This window comes from Furipterus horrens, unplaced genomic scaffold (genome assembly GCF_987537825.1).
Source record: "Furipterus horrens unplaced genomic scaffold, mFurHor1.1.pri manual_scaffold_1, whole genome shotgun sequence".
NCBI classification, from domain to species: Eukaryota; Metazoa; Chordata; class Mammalia; order Chiroptera; family Furipteridae; genus Furipterus; species Furipterus horrens.
In genome coordinates, this window is record NW_028327171.1 from 181,245,229 (window position 1) to 181,267,118 (window position 21,890).

The following is a 21,890-nucleotide window of genomic DNA, read 5'->3' on the forward strand; positions in this document are numbered from 1 at the left end:
ACTACATGCTGCGTGCCTGTGCCCCCTCCTCTGCGCGCGCGCTGAGGCGGGATCCGGCGTCCGCGGAGCCAAGCTAGGGCTGCGGGCGGGACGCTGGCTGGCCGGCTAGTGTGGATGGTAATTGCCCACGCGCGAGCAAGAAGGTAGTATCGTGTGCCTAAAGGGCTTTCATTCTTATGTTCTCGTAGGCTCGGGGCCCCCTACCAGCAACTCGTCCTGGTCAGTACGCGAGCGCTGCTGGCCCCTGAGGGCGCCCCTCCCCCCACCACGGGGCGGGAAGGGGGCGAAGGTGGACCCCCTGAGCGCGCACACGTGGAGAGCGATCTCAGAACGTCAGCTTTGGTTTTCACTGACTAGGGTTTGTTGCAGCCAATTCCTCAGGTCCTTCTGGGTGCAAGGCTTGACTTTGTTGTTTGACAGGCATAAACTCCAACTCCTGACAGCCGTGACTCTCAACTTGTCTTGTGTGTGGTGTTTTATAATACTGTACGTTGTGGTAACATACAAGCGGCGCAAGCAAACTTTTCAGTTAATGATTTTTACTGGTGTCTTTCTGGTTTTCTACACACGCTGAAGTGAGGTATCTGTATTACGTGCTGAGGAAATGTGGATACCAAAAATTGACTTTATTTGAGAACCAAGAGGAAAAATCAGATTATTTGGAGTCATACTTGAAATCGAATTACATTACTTGAAAGTACTGACATTTGTAGTGCTTAAATAACTTTCAAGAGCATTTCAAAATTGGTGTAAGAGAATGTTGACTGTATGTGTTTATCTCTATAGGCTCCATGAAACAGTTACTTAAATAAATTATTTCATTGTATACTTCTCTGATTTCTGCTGATTTTTTAGGTACACTTGTCCTCAAATCACTTTTTCTGGTCATCAGCACTCTTTCAGGAGTGTTTGATTTCCATCTCAGCAAATATTGAAGACTGATTCCTGACATTCTCAGATACAATATGCTGTCACTCTGGATGATATCTGGTGAATAGGGAGGGTGGGGCAAGTGAGTCATGCTGTTTTGGTCAAAAACTGCTGAACACTCCGAGTGGTGTGGCAAGGTGTGCTCATAAATCACCCATCATGAAATGGGCAAATGCATTGAAAGAATCTTCAAAAAAATTCACTGAAGCTGAATGCAGCCTCTCACAACAACACCAGCTGGTACACTGATGTAGGTGGGTTCCTAGAACACTGAACTAGAGGAGGAAGTCTGTACTACATGGTTCTGCCCTCAAGCAGGTAATTCTGGTTTTCTCTTGGTCACCGCTGGTATAAAGTTGCTTATGTTACCTATTAATTTTATTAGCAAAAAGAAATACAGGAAACAGGTTAATTAGAAAAAGATTCTGAGACCAGTTTGGGACATGTTAAGTTTATTATGGCTCCAAGTCATCTAAATAATGATATTTAGAAGGTACTTGGAAATCAGGCCCTGCCCTGGAGTTTAGAAAAAAGCCTGATTAGGTGATACAGGAGAGGGATGATAAGGAGGCCAGTTAAAATAGAGTATTTAATGGGAAAGAGTTAAGGTAGCGGTAACTTGCTGGGAAGGAGGACAGTTTTCCTAATGTTTACACTGGCATCAGGAAGGTGCTGGTAAAACTATTTTTCTACTTCATCAGTGTTAATGAAGTGCTTGCCATGAGTGAATTACTCTTGATTATTTCTGTGTTGTATCCAAAACTCTGCATTCAGAAGTTGTATAGATCAGGACTGGTGTGTCCAGTGAGTACTAAAAACCAAGTTTTTTAGGAATGAAATGGGAGGAAAGGATATTTCGTGTTTGGGTGATCAGAAAGGACCATGTTACAGATGTTCCTGGAACTGAGTCTGTAATAACAGGATTGCATTAGGAGCAAATGGAGGTGCAAATAGGGTCAGATTGCTGGCTAAGGAAAATTTGAGATTTTTTACCTTGGTCACTAAGATCAGTGTATTATTAAGAGAAATAGTAAAATTTAGTGGGAGGCATGGGGAGGGGAGCAGGAAGGTAAGTTCTGTTTTAGAAATATTTATTTTGAAGTGGCAGTGACACTGATTGTGAGAAATGTCTGTCTTGGGAAGAAAGATTTCTGTTGGGATATAAATTTAGGTATTCTGTAACTGAGGCTTCAAGTTTTAAGATATCTAAGAAGAGGAGAGGAGGACTGGAGTATGCCCATATTTCTGGGAGGAGAGTGAAGAAAACATGAAGAGATCAAAGAGGTATAGATGGAAAGATCCTTGAGAATGTGGGAGCATCATCAATGTTGTGCTTCAGGAAGTCTCTGGGAACTTGAAGAGAATCCCGACAGTGGTTGTGGTATAAGCCATTTTGCAAGGGTTTAAGAAGGAAGTTGGTGATAGGGAATTGGTGACAGTGAATATAGGTTACTTATTAAAGTTTCGGATTCAGAAAAGAAGGGAGGGAGGGTGATAATTATTGAAGTAAAAGGGTTGCAAGAAGAATTTTAGTTTTTTTAAATTATATTTTATTGACTGTGCTATTACAGTTGTCCCAATTTTTCCACATTTGCCCCCCTCTACCCAGCACCTCCTACTCTCTCAGGCAATCCCCACACCATTGTTCATGTCCATAAGTCCTGCTATAGGTTCTTTGGCTACTCCATTTCCAATACTGTACTTTACATCCCCATGGCTATTCTGTAACTACCTATTTGCACTTCTTAATCCCTTCACTCTTCATCCATTCCCCCACACACACCCTCTGCCCCCACCCACCCACCCCCACCCCCGCAATCTGGCAACCATCAAAACACTGTCTGTATCCTGATTGTGTCTCTGTTCTTGTTTGCTTAGTTTGTTTTTAGATTCAACTGTTGATAGATATGTGTTTATTGCCATTTTATTCATAGTTTTGATCTTTTCTTTCTTAAACAAGTCCCTTAACATTTCATATAATAATAGTTTGATAATGATGAACTTTAGTTTTTTTCTTGTCTGGGAAGCACTTTATCTGCCCTTTGATTCTAAATGATAGCTTTGTGGGGTAGAGCAATCTTGGCTGTAGGTCTCTGCTTTTCATGACTTTGAATATTTTTTACCAATACCTTTCTGCCTACAAAGTTTCTTTTGAGAAATCAGCTGACAGTCTTATGGAAACTCCCCTGTAGGTAACTAACTTTTTTTTCTCTTGCAGCTTTTAAGATTCTCTCTTTATCTTTGACCTTTGGCATTTTAATTATGATGTGTCTTGGAGTGGGCCTCTTTGCATCCATCTTGTTTGGGACTCTGTGCTTCTTGGACTTGCATGTCTAGTTTCTTCACCAAATTAGGGAAGTTTTCTTTCATTATTCTTTCAAATAGATTTCCAAATTCTTACTGTTTGTCTTCTTCTGGCACCACTATGATACAAAATTTGGCCCTTTCGAAGTTGTTCCAGAGGCTGCTTACACAATCCTCGTTTTCCTGGCTTCTTTTTTCTTCTTGTTCTTATTGGTTGTTTTTCTTCCTTATGTTCCAAATCATTGATTTGATTCTTGGCTTCATCCACTCTACTGTTGTGTGCCTGTAAATTGTTCTTTATTTCATTTTGTGTATCCTTAATTTCTGACTGGATGCTATTGAAGTCCTCACTAAATTCCTTGAACATCCTTATATCCAGTATTTTGAACTCTGCATCTGGTAGATTGCATATCTCCATTTTGTTTAGCTCTTTTCCTGGAGTTTTGATCTGTTCTTTCATTTGGGCCATATTCTTTTGTCTTATTTTGGCAGCCTCCCTGTGTTTGTTTCTATGTATTAGTTAGAGGTGCTATGATCCTTGGCTTAGTAGCATGGCCTATTGTAGTAGGCATCCGGTAGGGTACAGTGGTACAGCCTCCTCTACTACCCAAGCTGGGTACTCAAAGTGTGCCCTTCATGTGGGCTGAGTACACCCTCTTCTTGTAGTTGAGCCTTGTTTGGGATGGATTTACATAGGCCAGTCAGCTGCAAGGACTGGCTGTGACCACCGACCACCAACCTCTGCCCTCCATGGAGGATCAGCTGTGCAGGGGCAGGGCAATGGTGCTCCAGTGTGGTATGTAGCTGGCCACTGGATGCACAGACTCTGAGGTTTCCCAAGTGGTGCAGGCCAAGGTCAGACCCCACCTGTTTTTTTGCCTGGGGTCACCCTGCCTGAGCTATAAAGCAATCTGAGATGGCTGCTACTTGTATTGAGCTTGGAGATTCCCAGGTGAAGCCAAGCTGTGAATATAGGCTGGTTGCTGCTGGTGCCTGGGGCCACTTAGCAAGAGGTACAGGGGCCAGTAGCTTGCTGACGCTGGCTTTTTCTCGTTTGATAGGATTTAGGAAGTTGTGAAGCATGAATCAAGACCAGCCATTCATATGGAAAAGTCAGTGTTAAGAGCTTGGGTGGGCCTGTAAGTTAGGTGGGACAGAGTCTCTGGGGATCTCTAGGGTGGGGCAAATGGTGTTAGCCACATTGATGGAGTCTCAGGGCACCAGCCTCCCAGCTCTGTGGCTTTCTGAGGGAAGGGTTCAGAAAATGGACAGTGGTCTCTGCTCACATTTCTGTCTGGGAGAAAGCTGTCTCTCAGCTTTTGCCTCAGTGCCAGATACTTCGCTTCCTCCCTGTATGCCACTGGTGCCTTTCAAGCTTCTACCCCAGTGCTGGAGCTCAGAGGGAGTGAGTCTGAGTAGGTGGGTCTGTATGTGGGTTCTTTAAGAGGAACTGCTTGGTGCTCCAGAAGTTTCTTCTATTGACTCAATCCCTGTTGGTTTTTGCAGTCAGAAGTTATGGAGACTTATCTTTCTGGCACTGGAATCCTGGGCTGGGGGGCCTGGAGTGGGGCTGGGATTCCTTGCTCCATCAATATCCCTCCTGAATTTTTATCTACCAGATGTGGATGGGGGGGCCAGCCCTTTCCACATCACTGCCCCTCCGACCATTGCGGATGGATGTGATTTCTTTAACTCCATAGTTGTCAGACTTCCATTCAAATCAATTTCTGATGGTTCTAAGTGATGGTGTTCTATATCTTAGTTGTAATTTTGATGTGGTTGTTTGAGGTTGCGATCTGTGTTTACCTATGCTGCCATCTTGACTGGAAGTCTTCCGTTTTTGCTTTCAAGGCCAAGGTACCTGTGGGAGGGCTGGATAAGGAAATTAGGTGTAAGCATTAGCTTAGGAGGAAGAGACATTGACCTGAGACTGAGGGAAGAAGAATGTGGGTACAGGTGAAGACATTTTAAGAAACCAGAGGACACAGTGGGATGGAGGAAAGAAGGTGTATGTGAAGATAGAGTTCATGCTATGGCTACCTTGATCTTAGTAAATTAGAAGAATGAGGAAGATTGGGATCAATTAGAAACTTGGGGGCAGGTTAATAGAAGACTACGAGGAAGGATTGTAGCGAATGAGACAATGATGCTGAGATTAATGAAGAGTTGCCCAGATAGAGTGAGGGTTGAGGTGACGCTAGGTTTATACCTAAAAGTTTGATTGATCGGTAATTTTCTTAGATCCTTGGGATTCTCAAAGTAAGGTAGACATCTTCTTGAACACAAGCCTAACCTGAGGCTAGCCCATGTAGGGGTAGGAGGAAGAAATGCATTAAGGAGTTTGGAGGAACTCAATTTAGTTCCATTATCCTAGGATCTTTTAACATATATATGCCAAACACTATAATAAGTACTTATTTACTTCTTACCACAACCACATGATAATTATTATTTCCATTTTGTAGATTAGATGAGTTTTAGACTTTAATATCCTCAGTATTATATACCTATTAGTATAAGGGATAAGATTAAAACAAAAGCAATGTGATTTGAGAATCTGCTCTTTACCTACCCAGCACTATCCAACAGAATAATGTAAGCCACACATATAGTTTTAAATTTTCTAATAAGCAAATTAAAAACTTTTAAAAAAGTAAAATTAATTTTAATGTTTAATATAACTCAGTATATCCAGAATATCACTTTACCCTGTAGTCAATGTAAAAAATAATAATAAATTATATTTTTTAAACTGATTTTGAAATCCAGACAGTGTTAACATGTCTCAATTTGGAGTAGTCACATTTCAAGTGCTCATGTGGCTAATGGCTCCCATATTGGACACTGTAGCTCTATGCCCTGAGACCTGAGGCCAGTCTGAAGCTTGGGGAGAGTGCAGAGGGTGCCTTTGCTTACCACAGCATTAACTTGTAAGTATGTTAAGATAGTGAAGCAACGTGATTGTCCATTGTTTTCCTGAGTTATCGGGAAAGCCTCCCAAACCTTGACATCCACAAAAAACCTTTTGAGAGGTAGTTTTTCACAGCTATTCTTAAAACTGGGTATCCATCAAACTAAGTCAAATATATAATTAGAAGGTAATTGTTAGAATTAAAAAGAATTTGGAGTATTTGTTTACATAATCAACTGTCACCATCATAATAACGTACATTTTATATGGCCTTATCATTTACAGAACATTTTATATATGCTTTTGTATTTGATCCTCATAACAGACCAATGAAGCATTACCTTCACTTATACAGGTGAGGAATTGATTTTACAGGAGGATTTAAGTGATTTGCTTCAGTTTATGTGTAAATAAGATGAACCCCAAAACCTGTATTTTTAAACTCCAGTCTGGTATATTTTTCTACTGTGTTAATCAGCTTTGCTTTATGCAAAACAAAATATCATTATATTTATTAATTGTGGCCAGTTAACACCACTGAAAACTCAATATATTGGCTTCCCAGAAATGTATCCTTTAAAATGCTGTGTAATTGTCTTGGTGACTGTACTGCATTTCTTGCTAGTTACTGACTCTTACTTTATGTGACTCTTTGTTGCCTGAGAAAGAATCCTAAAAGGACACCTTTTTGTTATGTTTGTTTTGAGCACTGCTGTTTTGTTTAGACCTAGATTCCATAGGATGAACTTATCATGTGAGCATGCAACTAGTCATGGTAAATTGAGGATGTACCTAGTTCCCCTCACATTTTTGTCAAAGAAAACCTTGACTCTGGAAGAATTTCATGCAGTCAAGCTGGTGCTTTTTTATTTTCCTGAAATCTTTTCTGAAATTGGGCATTAAGACAGATGCCAACCCAACATATTTTACATATGAGATTTTCATGATATTTTTTTTTCTTTGTTTGAAAGGATTTCTTAGCTAAAACAGTTACTGACAGAGAGATTTTGGGTGTACAGGTTGGATTGGCACATGAAGGAACTTGATTGCCAGCACAGAGATTTGAGCTTTATCTTATTCTGGCTTTGGGAGCCACATGATTAGAATGTTTCAGGCAGAGTAGTGTAGAGGATAGTTACCTGATATGTCTAGGATATGACTAATTCAGCTTAACAGTAATTCTGAGTTCTGGATATCCTAACTCCAAAAGAGCTCCATAATTAAACAAGACATTGTAACGCATCAAAACATATGAATGACCATGCTGTTTCAGTGAGACTACCAGAAAAGCACATAGCTGACATCTTCATCCCACAGTGACAGTTACCACTGGTCATTCCTAGCCAGGCAGATCACATAGCACACTCATTATAGCCCATTTGTGCTTATCCTTCAGTTATTACCATAGTGTGATTTACCAGCTGCTCTGCCTTAGTCTTATAAAATGGTAATGATAATGGCATCTATTTCAAAGAGTATTTTTAAGAAATATTGGTTTAATACTGTATGTGCTTACAGTAGAGCTGGGCATACAGTGAGTCTCTATAAATATGAGCTGCTGTTGTTATTGGTGGGGTTCCTAGTCCTTTTAGGAATGTTTAATCGGTTTTATTTTTACAACTTACATTTTTATCTTCTAGCTACTCTGCTAAAAGCTAGAATGAAACAATTACCTGCAGCAACAGTTCGCCTCCTTTCGAGTTCCCAGATAATCACTTCAGTGGTCAGTGTTGTAAAAGAGCTCATTGAAAACTCCTTGGATGCAGGTGCCACAAGCATAGATGTTAAACTGGTGAGTCTCCCTGAGAAGCCAAATACCTTTAAAGCAAAAAAAGGCTGGACAGATATTTTCTCCTTACATCTATTCCTTTTCTTTTCTTTATATGTACGAGTAAATTACTTGGAAGTCATTGGACCCTTTCTCTTATTTAATAATAAATTCTTAAAAATAAATTTTAATTTAAATCAACATTAGTAACACTAAATTATAAAAGAAAACTTCATATTTAGGACTCCATTACATGAATTTAACTTGTTTGTATTTTCTACTAGTATTTATTTTAGGTTATTGGCATATGGTATACTTATTTATATATTCTTATTTGCATTTAATTTTTTCTGCATAATCTTATTTCAAAGCTGTTTTCTTTGTTGCTTCATAGTTTCTACATTTTTCAGTTTAAGTGCTATATATTCAATAATTTGAGCTAATATGACATGACACTCATTATGATTTATTACAGTTATTTTGCATGTTTACCTCCCCTATTATAAATTATTAGCTCATAGAGACAATGTCTATATTTTTTATTTTTGTGTCCACTGTACCTGGCCAGTATCTGCTACATAAATGGTGAGTAAATGGTATATAAATGGTGTATCGGTGGTGAATAAATTTGTTTGAATGTAAGAATACATTTTTGTAATCTATCAAATATTTATATTTCTAGTATTACATTATTAGAAATAATATCTTTGTAGGAAACTACCCTTTTCATATATATATATATATATATTTATATATCTTATAAAATCCTTATAAAAACTCTGAATTAGCTAGTACTATACCCATTTTACAAATAATTAAGGTTCTATGAACTTGCCCAAAGTTATATAATTCATAAGTAGGAGGTCTGAGATTCGAATTCAGGTCTTTCTCACTCTAAAACCCTTTCAAGATCTTTCCTGTATGCCAGTAGTTCTCACAGTGTTTGGGTGCATCATCATAATGTAGAGAAGTTTGTTATTGGGCCCCAGAATTTCAAATTCTAGGTGGGGCCCAAGAATTTGCATTTCTAACAGATTTCTAGTTGTTGCTCAGAACTGCTATTCTATACCATATCAAAGCTGTATTTTGTTTTTAAATATAAGCTTTATTAATATGAAAAAAACTTATTAAACCCAAAGAAAGACAATTTATTTTTCTTGGACATTTTCTATATTCACTTTAATCTGATTCTAAAACAATTGATAATAATTAAATAGGATTAGATAATTATATCTTACATAGTTCATTTGAGAATCTTAGGCGGACAAACATATCCTGTTCTTAAAGTTCTCTGGAAGAAAAATGGTTTTTAAAAATCATGTTACAAAGCCAACAAAAATCTTCTTAAAAAAGTAAATGAAAGTACAAATTTTTATCTGGCTATGTATTTTATTCCTTTGACATTTATCAGTTTCTCTTTCTCTGCTTTGTAGAGTTTTAAAATAAATAATTGTGTTGCTATACATAATAAAAGGCCTGTTTTGTTATGGTTTTACACAGTAATAACTATTCTGGCTAGAAATGTTTTCATAATTAAACAGGTTGATATTTTTTAAAGCATTTAAAACAGATCTTTGTATTAATTTTTTCAGATGACTGGAGTTCTTATTTATATTGAAATATTTGTATTTTTGTAGTTAATGATCTTAGATTGAAGAGAGACGAGGAACTAAATCTTGGGTGTCTCCGACTAAAACCTTGTATATCTGTTTTATCTAAAAAGTACTGACATAAATAGTATTAAATAATTTTAAGTTATTAAAATACTAGAGCCATTGTAGGAAGATGTTTTTCCCTTTAAAATTTGCATCTATGGCTATACACATAAAACTTTATGAACTCAAGTTAATGATAGAAGTTTAGTACCAAATTTAGAATATGGTTTTTATAGGAAATGTGATGACTATAGGAATTTAGATTTTCTTTGTTGTGTATGCATATTTTTATTAGAAAACAAATACTAAGCCATGAATTGAAGGGTTTTTTCCTTGATTTTTCAAATTAAAAACTCACTGAGATTTCCAGATGAAATTTATTTTCTCAGCAGTTTCCTGTTAGGTGAACTATGCAGAAAGAAAAGGTATAATGTAAATAATTTAAATTTCTTATGAAAACAGTGAGTAGTTCAAGGAAGAAAGTATAAAAAATCAGGTTGAAGAATGATAAGTGCTAGACTTTTGGTGGGTATTGTTTTTGATGGTTATGGCATTGTTTTATTGAGAAATTATATATGCATATATATTTCTCTATATATTGAGAAATTATATATGAATTTAGATGAATCTTTTTTAGTCAAGTTTCAACATAAATATAAACATAACTATGATACTGAGACAAGTCAAGAGAACTTTAAAGATCAGACTGATTTTTCTTATTTCACAGTTGAATCTGAGTCCTGGGAAAATGAGGAACTTGCCCATAGTACCATAAGTAGGAGTTAGTAGACTTAAGAAATTAAACTCTTACTTCCTTAAGATTAGGTTTCCATAAAAGATAAATAAGTGACAAAATTATTTCACTTGTGTTTCTGTTTCTAAATGTTGTAACAGTTCAATTTCTATATACTAAAAGTATTTTTTAACTTTGTATAGGAGAATTATGGATTTGATAAAATAGAAGTGCGAGACAATGGTGAAGGTATCAAGGCTACTGATGCACCTGTAATGGCAGTGAAATACTATACCTCAAAGTTAAATAGTCATGAAGATCTTGAAAATTTGACAACTTACGGTTTTCGTGGCGAAGCCTTGGGGTCAATTTGTTGTGTAGCTGAGGTAAGGTAATTTATATTGACTGATTTTCTAATCACAGAATACTAGAATTAAAAAAAAACTAATTCAGTATTTGGCAAAGAATATGGGTTTTTTTGTTTAAATTGTGGTGAATATATATAACATAAAACTTATCATTTTAACCATTTTAAAAATAAATTTATTGGGATGACTTTGGTTAATAACATACAAATTTCAGGTGTTCAATTTTATAACAGAACATCTGTATTCTATTTTATGCTTACCACCTGAATTCTAGTCTTCTTCCATCACCATTTTAACCATTTTTAAGTGTATGGTTGAGTGGTGTTATGTACATATATTCACATTGTGTGCAGCATTCACCACCATCCATCTCCAGAACTTTTCCATCATCTCAAACTAAACTCGGTCTCCATTCTCCTTTCAGCCCATCCCCTGATAACCACTATATTACTTTCCCTCTTCATGAATTTGACCATTCTAAGTACTTCTCATAAATGGAATCATATATTTGTCCTTTTGTGTCTGGCTTATTTCACTTAGTTTAACATCTTCAAGATGTGTATCAGAATTTCATCTTTTCTTAAAACTGATAATATTTCATTGTATGTTTAAACTATGTTTTGCTTATGCGTTCATCGGTTGATGGACATTTGGGTTGTTCCCACCTTTTGGCTACTTTTGTGAATAATGCTGCTATAAATATTGGTGTACTAAGGTCTGTTTCAGCCCTGCTTTCACTTCTTTTGAGTATACGAGGTCTGTGCAGAAGGTATCCAGCCATGTGACATGAAAAATAGACATTTATTGAAGAAGATACAGGAAACATTGTACGTAGGACAATGACACCTCAGTCCCCTTCAGAGTAGGCACCTTAGGACCTCAAACAGTTCTCCCAATCGCCATCACCTGTCCCATCATATTTTCCTGAATCTCATCGATGGTCTGAAATCTCTTCCCTTTCAAGGGTGTTTTTAGTTTTGGGAAAAGTCAGAAGTTGCAGGGCACCAAATCTAGGCTGTAGGGTGACTGAGTCACCTGGGTGATTAGATGTTTTGCCAAAAAAACTGCATGAGATGTGATGCATGAGGGGGTACGTTGTCATGATGAAGCCGCATATCACCAGTGGCCCATAGCTGCAGCCTTCTGAATCATCTGAATAGTTTCTGCAGAGGAATGTTCAAGCTTAATGCAAAATTTGATGCAGATTCATTGCTCTACTCACTGTCATTTTGAATGCGATGGCCACACAGTACTCAATGGTTTCTACCACCCTCACTGACTAGTACAGTGAAGTCATCATTGTTCGCACATGTGCATTCCAGTCCACTCTTCTTGGATGCCAGGTTACATCGATGTCACACAAACCGTTCTTGTTATATTAACAATGGCTGGATTTTTTCCAGAAAGATCTCATATTATCCAAAAGTGGAATTGCTGGGTCATATGGTAATTCTTTTTAATTTTTTTGAGTAACAGTAAAGTGTGTGTGTTGCATTGTTTATATTTAGAAGAGGAAAAAGTGGTTCAGTGGCCCATTGGCTTGGAAAAAAATGTATTCAGTAAAATTAAATGGCTGTCTTAACTATAAGCACTTTTCAGAGACTTAACTATATTCAAGCGTATTGTGAATCTCTAAGGTTGGTGGTTTAGAGAACGTATGTCCATTTCCCTGCCACATACTTGACTATGAAACCCTTTTATTGAGAAGCATACCAGTATTATTGTTGTTGTTCTGTGGGACACACTCTGGAAATACCACTCTGCTCAGTACAGATAATTAGGTTGTGCCCGACAGATGTGAATTGAGTCGACCTAAACCCCTGGTTAGGGTCAGATTGAATCCTAAAATTTTGCTCTCCCGTCTGACCGTTAGGTAACATCAGTGTTTATAAACCCCTGAATTCAGTGCCTGACCCACTTAATTGCCAAGTAACAATTGTACAGTACCTCACTGTCTCTACAATAGATAATACAACTAGTTTGTGACAAAGCTCATCTAGAACCTTGTTTCCATTTGCATGTATTTCAGTTATGTTTTGTCACATTGTTCTCTGTGCTGTAGTGTTTGTTTTATAGTGATAGTGTATGTGTGCTAGTGAGGCACATGGTGATTGTGAGGGTCTTTTTAGCTTCCTGAGTTTGTCCAGAGGCTGTGTAAACTTACATTTGTGCTTAGGCTGATGGACGCTATTTAGGTGAGAATCTTCAGGCGCAATAAAATGATAGAATTTAATACCCGTTGTCCATGAAAAGTGTCATGGACACGAGATAGTTTCTATCTCCTCATCTAGTCTCTGGACATCTACTTAGTAGCCTAGTCTTCTCTCAGTGAGACATTCTCCAGGCTTATTGTGATCTTCCCTCTGCCCTTCTGCCCACAGGGTGTTTCCATAGTGTAGGTTTTCTCCACTATGGGTCCCAGCTAGGTATTCATTTATTCTTCGACAGTGGGGCTCTGTAAGGTGATGCCTAAGTAAGAAAGAAAAGTTGTGAGTCGGAGAGGAGGTGGAGTTTAGAGTGGACGATTTTGCTGTTCTAGCACAGAGGACTTAATGGGCCCTTGCTTAGAAGCCAGGTGTTCAGACATCACTAAAGGAGGAAAGACTTTGTCATTCCTTAAGTGTACTCTGCTTAAAACTTCTATGTCACAACTAGGACACCCTGTACTTCTGTTATTTTTCTTAGCACCTGATTTATTTAAAGTTCACTGAGCCTCCAAAGAGATTTTGGGGAATAGTGACTAGAGAGTACAATTGGGCATTGCCCACAGTTCTCCCCAGAGACTGTAATGTGGGAACCTATAGCCCTGGGATCTTGGGAGAAAGACCCTGTTTTAAAAGTGGGGTGGGGTTTGTGCCGGGGAACTTCTAAAGCTCCCAATACTGGTACTATTGTTTAAGCTCTCAGTGACTATTTTAGAAATCATATAACTTGTTTGATAACATAAGTATTTTGATTTTTTAGCTGTTGTTCAAATTTAGCACATAGTCTTTATTTTGGCAGTAAGTATTGTTGAAAAATATATAATTTAGCATTTCTGTATTTTCTAAGAACCTTTCAGAACTGAAATTAGTCATAATTAGCTTTGTCTGCTAGGTGGCAGCACTATACTTAGTCTTTCAAAGTCTGTTGCACACAGGCCGTATAATTTATCCAAATCTACACTGTAGTTCTGATTTTAGATGACTGTTTTGCAAGTCCTTATCCAGTGGTGCTCTCTGTTTTATTTGATTACTTGAACCCATTTGATATCTATATTTATCATTTTTGTTTTTTGTTTCATTTTTTGAGGCATTTGAATGCCTTGAATATAAATAGTTAAAATAATGTTTGCTCATCAAAATTACCAAAGGAGTAAAAGAATTGTCAAAGTATCACAATAATAGAAAACTATAAATTTAAAAAATTATGTTCAGTTTTCACATTGCAATGTCAAATGCTTACAGAATATATTAATAGCATTTTATGGAATTGCTATGCTTTTAAATCTTCGGGAGAACCACACATAGATATGTTGTGTGTGTGAATTTTTACATATGTATATTCTGGATCCAGATATAGCCCATTGTTGGTACCCCTGAAGGGTCTCTCATGCCCCTTCCCAGTCAGTACTCCTCAAAGTAATTGCTATTCTGACCTATATCAACATAGATTAGGTCTACCTGTTTTTGAACTGGATCTAAATGGAATCTTACTATGTGTATTATTTTTGTCACAGACAAAATTGTTTTTGATGATTTAGGTTTGAAAGCCAGAGGAAATACAGAACTTTGGTAGTGGTAGCAATGGACCCTAGTCAGTGCCCAGATCCCTATTTCAGGACTGAGCACTCATTTTTCCAGTTACCAAGAGTATTGGTGACTGAATGCTCACAGCTGAGTCTCCTCTGGAGATTGCCCTTGCTTCAGCTAATGAGAGTTACCTTATTCATGTCATACAGGGTACCTGCATCCAATGATTTCTTGATAAGGGGTTGTAAAGGCCCCATTCCAGTTCACAACTGCCATACTGTCTGTGCTCCAGAGTGTCCCCCTGGTGTCAGCCAAGGCCTTGTGACTATGGCACAGCCTCACCCCAATAACTGTCCTCACTAGCCTCCATCTAAGTCTACTTCATGTGTAAGGCACTCTACAATGAGGTTTTATGGTTTGTTCTCATAACACTGATAAGGAAACAGATTTTGTGAAGACTAATGCCAGTCCTTCTCACCCCAACTTCAAAACACAGTCTCATAATCAGTCAGCACATATTTCATTGTCTGAATTCAGGGTGCTGTGCTAAGAAGTTTACTTCAGAGGAACTGTGTCCAGGGAGGTACAAATGGAATATGAAAACTGTGACTTATTTGGGTAACAGTGTGTTGATGGTGAAACCAAGAACTCAGTTCCAATATCATGCTTCCTGGTGCTGAGTTTTCCACAGTAGGTCATGCTGCCTTCTTAGTGTTAGAAAGATATTTATAAGTTTAAAGTACCTCATATTTAAATAATAAATATCCCAGACCTGCAGTGGTAAGCTCAATAGATAGGTTATCAGAAGTCAAGTTGAAACTTATATGGGAGGATTCTGAATAGTGTTTCAGAAACACAGAAATCAGTATATGCTTGTTAAGGTCAATTACATTTAAAAATAAATATTGTTGCCCTGGCCGGCTTGCTCAGTTAGTTAGAACGTCATCCCAATACGCCAAGGTTGCAAGTTCGATGCCTCGGTCAGGGCACATACGAGAATCAAGCAATGAGTGCATCAATAAGTGGATCAATAGATTGATGTTTCTCTCTCTCTCTTTCTCTCTCTCTCAAATCAATAAAATTTAAAATATTTAAAAAATAAATAAAAAATAAATATTGTTATTCAGGAAGACTTAATGAGTGCTTTTTTTGGGAAAAATTCACTTTTTAAACTTAATATTCTTTTTAACTCAGAATTGAAATTTCAGTTGTAGAACTGCATATTTATTTTAAGACTCCAATTTATTTTGAAAAATTTTGGTTAGAGATTGCAATTACATAATAAAAATTAATGACTTGGTTATTTTATCTGCCAAACTAACTGATGCTGGTAATGGTAAATTCATACAGATGTAAATCATCTTGGGATAATTAGATTGATAATACAGGGTGGGACAAAAGTAGGTTTAGGGTTGTAAGCAGGAAACACAGTATATTCTTGTATTATTATTATTTATTATATACTGTTGTTATTTTCCATATGAACAACTGTAAACATACTTTTGCCCCAATGTGTATGTAATTGGGATAATGTTTTGTTGCAATGATAAACAGCTATTCCCCAAAATTCCAATTGTTGAAATTACTTTTTGTTAGATTATTTTAAAGATGTTAATAATTTTAGTTATAAAAAGAAAAAATATATAGACTTTCATCAGCAAAACTGGCCGGAGAAATTTAAAATACTACATCTAATTCTCTATTCTATATACACTTTATATAAGAATGGGTATTTCCTAGTTTGTCGATAGTAAAATGACTTTCAATCTTAGAATTAAACAATCCCAAAGTAAAACACTCTCTTTATATCTATAGAGTATCCTATTGATATTTTTAAATGGGATTACTGATTTCATAATCTATGATGAATATATCAGTGACTGGCACAAATTCACTGATGTAGTTTTCTTTAAATGATACCATCAAGCATAACTTCTCTTGAAATTTATTGTTGTTTGTAGAGTAATAATTTTGGTATGTTTGTAATTCTTTAATGTTGAATTTCTGGTACTAAATAAAAATACTGAGTAGAATGAACTTGAGTGAAAATCCTGTTTTAACCTATTCATAAAATTTTTTATGAATACTACCTATATTGTTCCTGTCACATGAATGAAACACAGTAAAAATGTTTTATTTCTTTACAAGTAAATAATTTGCATACCTTATATTAAAAATGAACTTTTTTCCTCCAAAGAAATGTTTAAGAAACTCATGCACTTTTTTCGAACTGGATTTTAAATAGAGGCTAAATTATACCTAAGTTTTAGGAGGTATACAGAACAGTTTTGTTTTGTTTTCTGAAAATCAGAACAAATTCTGCACAGGGAGTCAGAAGCCTAATTCTCATTCCCAAGTGTTTCTGTAAGAGACTTGGCCAAAGGCACAGAACAGGTCAACTTTTCTGAGAGTTTTTTCTTTTTTCATTTATAAAAGAGGATAATAATTTGAGGGTCAAAGGAAATAATACATATTCACATATCTTGAGTATTGTCATGTGTCATACAGTAAAAGTTATTTTTACACTGGACTTGAATATGGAGAGTAGTATGCAGCTGTATCATAGGCGATGATATCATCAGCCTTGCTCATTACCTTGTTGGCAAGCAGTATTTCACCTTAGCTTCCAAAGTTTATGCAAACTCCTCAATATTTTTGGGAAATCCTTTCTAAAATTTGACAGCCATTTTTAGGTAAATTCCTTCTAGTTTTCACTAAAGGTCTTTTTTATTTTGTTTCATAATGCTGTGTTTTTCCTTTTGGTTTTTCCTCAGAAGAATTAGAATTTTTAGTCATCCTCTGCATAATACTCATGTTTATTGATTTATTCAACATTTCTTGAAGTGGTTACAGTGTGCTGGTGGGTATTCTGATCTATCAAGTCCACTATACATCATTTGGGGATGAGCTAATATGGGATCTGTAGGTTTGTTATTGTTCTACATTACATTAAACCTCCATGGCTTCAAGGAGGTAGAATGAGAAGCTGAGTCATTATGTTTTGAAGATGAAGTTGAGATTCCCTTCTTAGTGGGCCCACTTAGCTTTAAAAGGGTGGGAGGAAGCCCCTACTATCATTCTGATGGCTCCTGCCTCTTGCTGCACATTCTGTGTCTTTTAGAGCCGTGGTGGTAGACCTTTAGTTAGAATAGGCACAGGAATTTTTGAAGATTGTGCTTTCTATATACAACCTCCTCATAGATAAGAGAACTCTTGTTGGAAAGGGAAAAGACAGAGCCAAGATCTCTATGTTGCTAGTCTCCCCCAGTAGAGTATCTAGGAGAAGGTTCTGACATCAGAGTACTTATATTACTGTACAACTATGCACAGTCTGACAGGCATATTTACACACAGTAAGAAAAAGACATTTCAGTCATGCAGGCAAAATCCATATTTCAGTTGAATTAGGAGGACCATTTATTTTTTAGTTTTCAGACTCATGTTTCTTTCAGACATTCTTCCAAAAGGCAGTAAAAACAAATAAAAACAAAACTGTAACATAATGATCTAAAGTGAATTTTTGTCAAGAGAGGACTTTTTGCATGAATTAGCAGGCTATATCCTAAGATTTTGATTTACTTTTTATCTAAAACATTGAAAAAAATTGTGTTTATCTAAACTTTAAATGCTTTTGTGTTACTTGTACTATAATTTCTTCAAAGTCAGTGGCTGAACCAGAGTCAGTTTTTAATAGCTGATAGCTAGTATATCCTCTAATGTCCTCTAAGAAATTCTAAAACTGCTTTTAAAATAAACTTCTTTTAAAATTCATTAAATAAATTTTCTTATTTCTTTTATTAACCCCGCTAAATTGATTCACTGCCATAATTCATCAATGTCTCCACTAAGAGGCATCAGTATTAATTTGTAATATTAGAGATATTTCTGAGGTGGGGTTACTGCAGGTTCAAATGCTAGCTACTGGACTGCTTACACATTCTGAACCTGTGCCTGGTCCAAAAAAAGGTTTCCTGCCTAGGACACAGGGTCATATGATGAAATGAACTCTTGAAATACAATTCCTTCCTCTGAGGAACACACTGTATTTCATGAATTTGTGAAACATGCTCATGTGTTTTGCCCTTCACTGTCTTTAGTAGTGAATTGCAAAGCATTTCCTGTCTGAGTAAATTTTCATAGTACCCTACACATTCTAATTTTTAAAAGTTTAATGTTGGAAAATAGTATTGTGTTCTTTCATTTTATTTTAACATAAGTGTTATATTATGACCTCTAATCCTACTTTGCTTTTTAGTACTTCAATTTATTCATCTAGGCTGGAGTATATTTACTATTCACTAATGTTTTTAAAAGATGAAAAGTTAATATCTGTAAAGTGCTTTGATGTTGTTAAAGCAAAAACCCATGTAACCTTATAAAGTGTTAGCATCATCTTCATCTTATCATCACCCTCCCCTTAAAGATGATAGTGTAATTTATTCGGGACCATCTAGCAAGCCACTGGCAGAATTAGTACTAGAACTCAGAGTTCCAGGGCCGCCTTTGCTCAGTGACACCAACTTTAGGTCAGGCGGCTAGCTCTTTAGAGAATAGAAATAGAATTCAGTTGACCTTAGCATTTTGGAGAAGAGGTTGGTTAACTGTAGAATTGTTTTTAAAGGGACAATCATAAAGTGATGAAAGATAAAGAAGATTTCTAGCAATCTGTCTTCTTTATTTTGACAAACTTTACTAGAAGAAATCACTGTTGGACACAGTGAACTGATGTAGCAGAGAAGATTAATTATCAGAAAAAAATTTTAATTTTACAGTTTTGAAATATGGATTATATTTTTGAAAGAAGTAAAATAATCTCAAGATTATTAGAGAATACTTATCACAGAAATAGCAGTTTAAAGCAATGCCCGTAGTACAGATTTTGTGGGTGTCACCTTCAGAGAGAATCTAATAGACTATACTACTATTGTCAGCTAGAGAAGCCATACTTTTTTATGGTGACTTTGAAGTCCCGTGCATGGTACCTACATCTTCCACAGAACCATATGGCCTATAATAAATCAGTGCATGGTTAGGACAGGGTGACAAAACCATCAGATGTAGACTCAACTAGATCTAGTTAAGTTCTAGCAGTGGAACTGGATCTTTGCAGCTTCTTTCTAAATTATATATATATTTTAAAAGATTTTATTTGTTTTTAGAGGGGGGGGGAAGAGAGGGAGAGAGGCATCAATCAGTTGCCTCTCATACCTAACCCGCAATCCAGGCATGCGCCTTGACCAGGAATTGAACTGGCAACCTTTTTCTTTGTGGGATGATGAAGCCCAACCAACTAAGCTACACTGCTCTAGCTATCTAGATTTATTTTAAGATAATCAGCTCTGTTCAGTCCAAGGATGGCCAAGAAAGATTGCTTTCAATTTGGGGTTGGCACTGTTCACCAGAAGTGTGAGGAGGCTACCCTTTTGTGAATCCACACTCCTCTCTTGGCCAGCATCTCCGCTCCCCGCATGTGGTATTTTCTGGCAAGGATATGGTTTACTATTGTTAAACTTTCCACAAATCTCAGGAGATATGTAAAGAGAAAACAGGGGGAGAGTACAGACCTTCTTAAGTTTATATTTCTATTACTGTAAAATCTTAAGAAATGCTTCATACTGAATGAAATCCTTTCTTACACTTACATGTTTGAATACTAAACTTTTTTAAATAATAAAAATTTTACATTTAAATAGTGAATTCAAAGGTCGAGTTCAAGAAAAAAATGGCCATACGTATGTTTGTGTTGGTTTATATATTTTGTTCTCTTGAACCATTAATATGAATAGAGTAAAATATTTAAAAGTCAGTAATTTTAACATGAAAACATATTGCTTGCTAGTGTAACTTGAAGCAGTACAGTAGTCCCTCTGTATCGCAGTTCACTTATCGTGGCCTCCCTGTATCACAGGATTTTTAAAAATATTATATTTTCAATTGTTTATCGCAGATTTTTTGCTATATCACGGGATTTTGCAGTACTGTATACGTATGTTGTTAAAGTTACGTAGGTTTAAGAGTGTAGAATATGTTTAAGAACATAAGTAGTGTTTATAAAAGTGTGGAAAAGGTTAATAAAGGAGTGGGAAAGGTTAATAAGGGACTGGGAACGGTTTATAAGCATGTGGGAAGGGTTTATAAAGCCTTAAAATATATATCCGTCGGCAGCCATCCGTCTCGAGAGACGATGGTGTAGCTTCTTAAGAGTCTATCTGCACCACCGAGAATGGTTGTGCAGTCCGACTCGGGAGTGACACGGTATCTGTCTCCTCCTGTGTTGAATCGACATCTTGTGATGACGCTGGAGTGTCCTCTCCAGTGAAGCTGAAGCTACAGAGCCTGGGCAGGGTGATATGGAGGGTCTGCTGTTGCCCATGCAGCAGACCCCCCCTCTCTTCGCAGCTGAAGGGTCCAAGGGAAAGACGGAGTCAATACAGCTTGGCTTCAGGTGCGCCGCAGGAGTTGCCGGTGTTGACTACAACGTCGAACCGCCTTAGGGACTCCGGCTCCGGATTTTCTGTCGGGGTTTACTCCCTTAGCCTTTCCCCTGAAGAGGTATGCCGCAAGGCAGCGGAGGTTTTTTGGAGTAAGAGTTTTCCTTCTCTGATGTGCCCTGACTGGAAGATCGAACCAGCGACACTTAGCTCGCAGGCCGACGCTCAATCCACTGAGCCAAACCAGCCAGAAAATATATATAAATACTAAAATAAATATAAGGTTCCTACTTCGCGGTTTTTCACCTATCGCGGGGGGTCTAGAATGTAATACCCGCCATAAGTGAGGGAATACTGTATTACAAGAAAAGTGGTCATAAGAATTTATTAAGTGAAACTTCAATATTAAGTAAATATATGATAATTATTTTAAATCTGTTTTGTTAATGAGCTCTGCAAAAATTATAATTTTATTAGAGTTTTTATTTTTATTCCAGGTTTTAATTACAACAAGGACAGCTGATGATAATTTTAGCACCCAGTATGTTTTAGATGGCAGTGGCCACATAATTTCTCAAAAACCTTCACATCTTGGTCAAGGTAAGAGAGTAGCTTTGTAGTATTCTTTTCCTTTTCTGTCTTATTTGTTTTATTTTTTAAAAATTCTCACTCCTTAAATTACAATGTATTGCTTTGGGCCTAATAATAGATATTAAGTTCCAAGTGAACATTTAGCCTGTACTTCAGCCACCACGTTCCTAAATACTTAAGAGTTGGTCTCAAGAAGAACTGTGTGAAAGACTTTGGACAACAACATGGGTTAGTTACTCCTCTGTTAAAACTGTAAGAGCAGTTATTTTACACTTGCTGGATTACTACTGTCTTCTTTATATATGGAGGATAATACTTTATTGACCTAAAACATTATTGATCTGGTAATCGAGGTAATAAACCATGCCATTAAGATATTATGATTAAATAATTTAAAATATATTTACAGAAAACTTCAAACATGTGCACAAGTAGATTGAATGGTGTACCCATCACTCAGTTTAAATA

At 36.7% G+C, this 21,890-nt stretch overlaps 1 protein-coding gene across 1 annotated transcript in view; it reads left to right on the forward strand.

Annotated features, from left to right (window-relative positions):
- The first annotated feature begins 24 nt into the window (after positions 1-24).
- The window catches only part of PMS1 (PMS1 homolog 1, mismatch repair system component), a 70,078-nt gene continuing 48,212 nt past the window's right edge, over positions 25-21,890 (forward strand). The window contains exons 1-5 of the mRNA XM_090281738.1: positions 25-143; positions 856-1,248; positions 7,786-7,937; positions 10,505-10,687; positions 21,329-21,431. Coding sequence (XP_090137864.1) covers positions 7,806-7,937; positions 10,505-10,687; positions 21,329-21,431 — 418 coding nt within the window. The 5' untranslated portion in view covers positions 25-143; positions 856-1,248; positions 7,786-7,805. The remainder of the gene's footprint in view (positions 144-855; positions 1,249-7,785; positions 7,938-10,504; positions 10,688-21,328; positions 21,432-21,890) is intronic.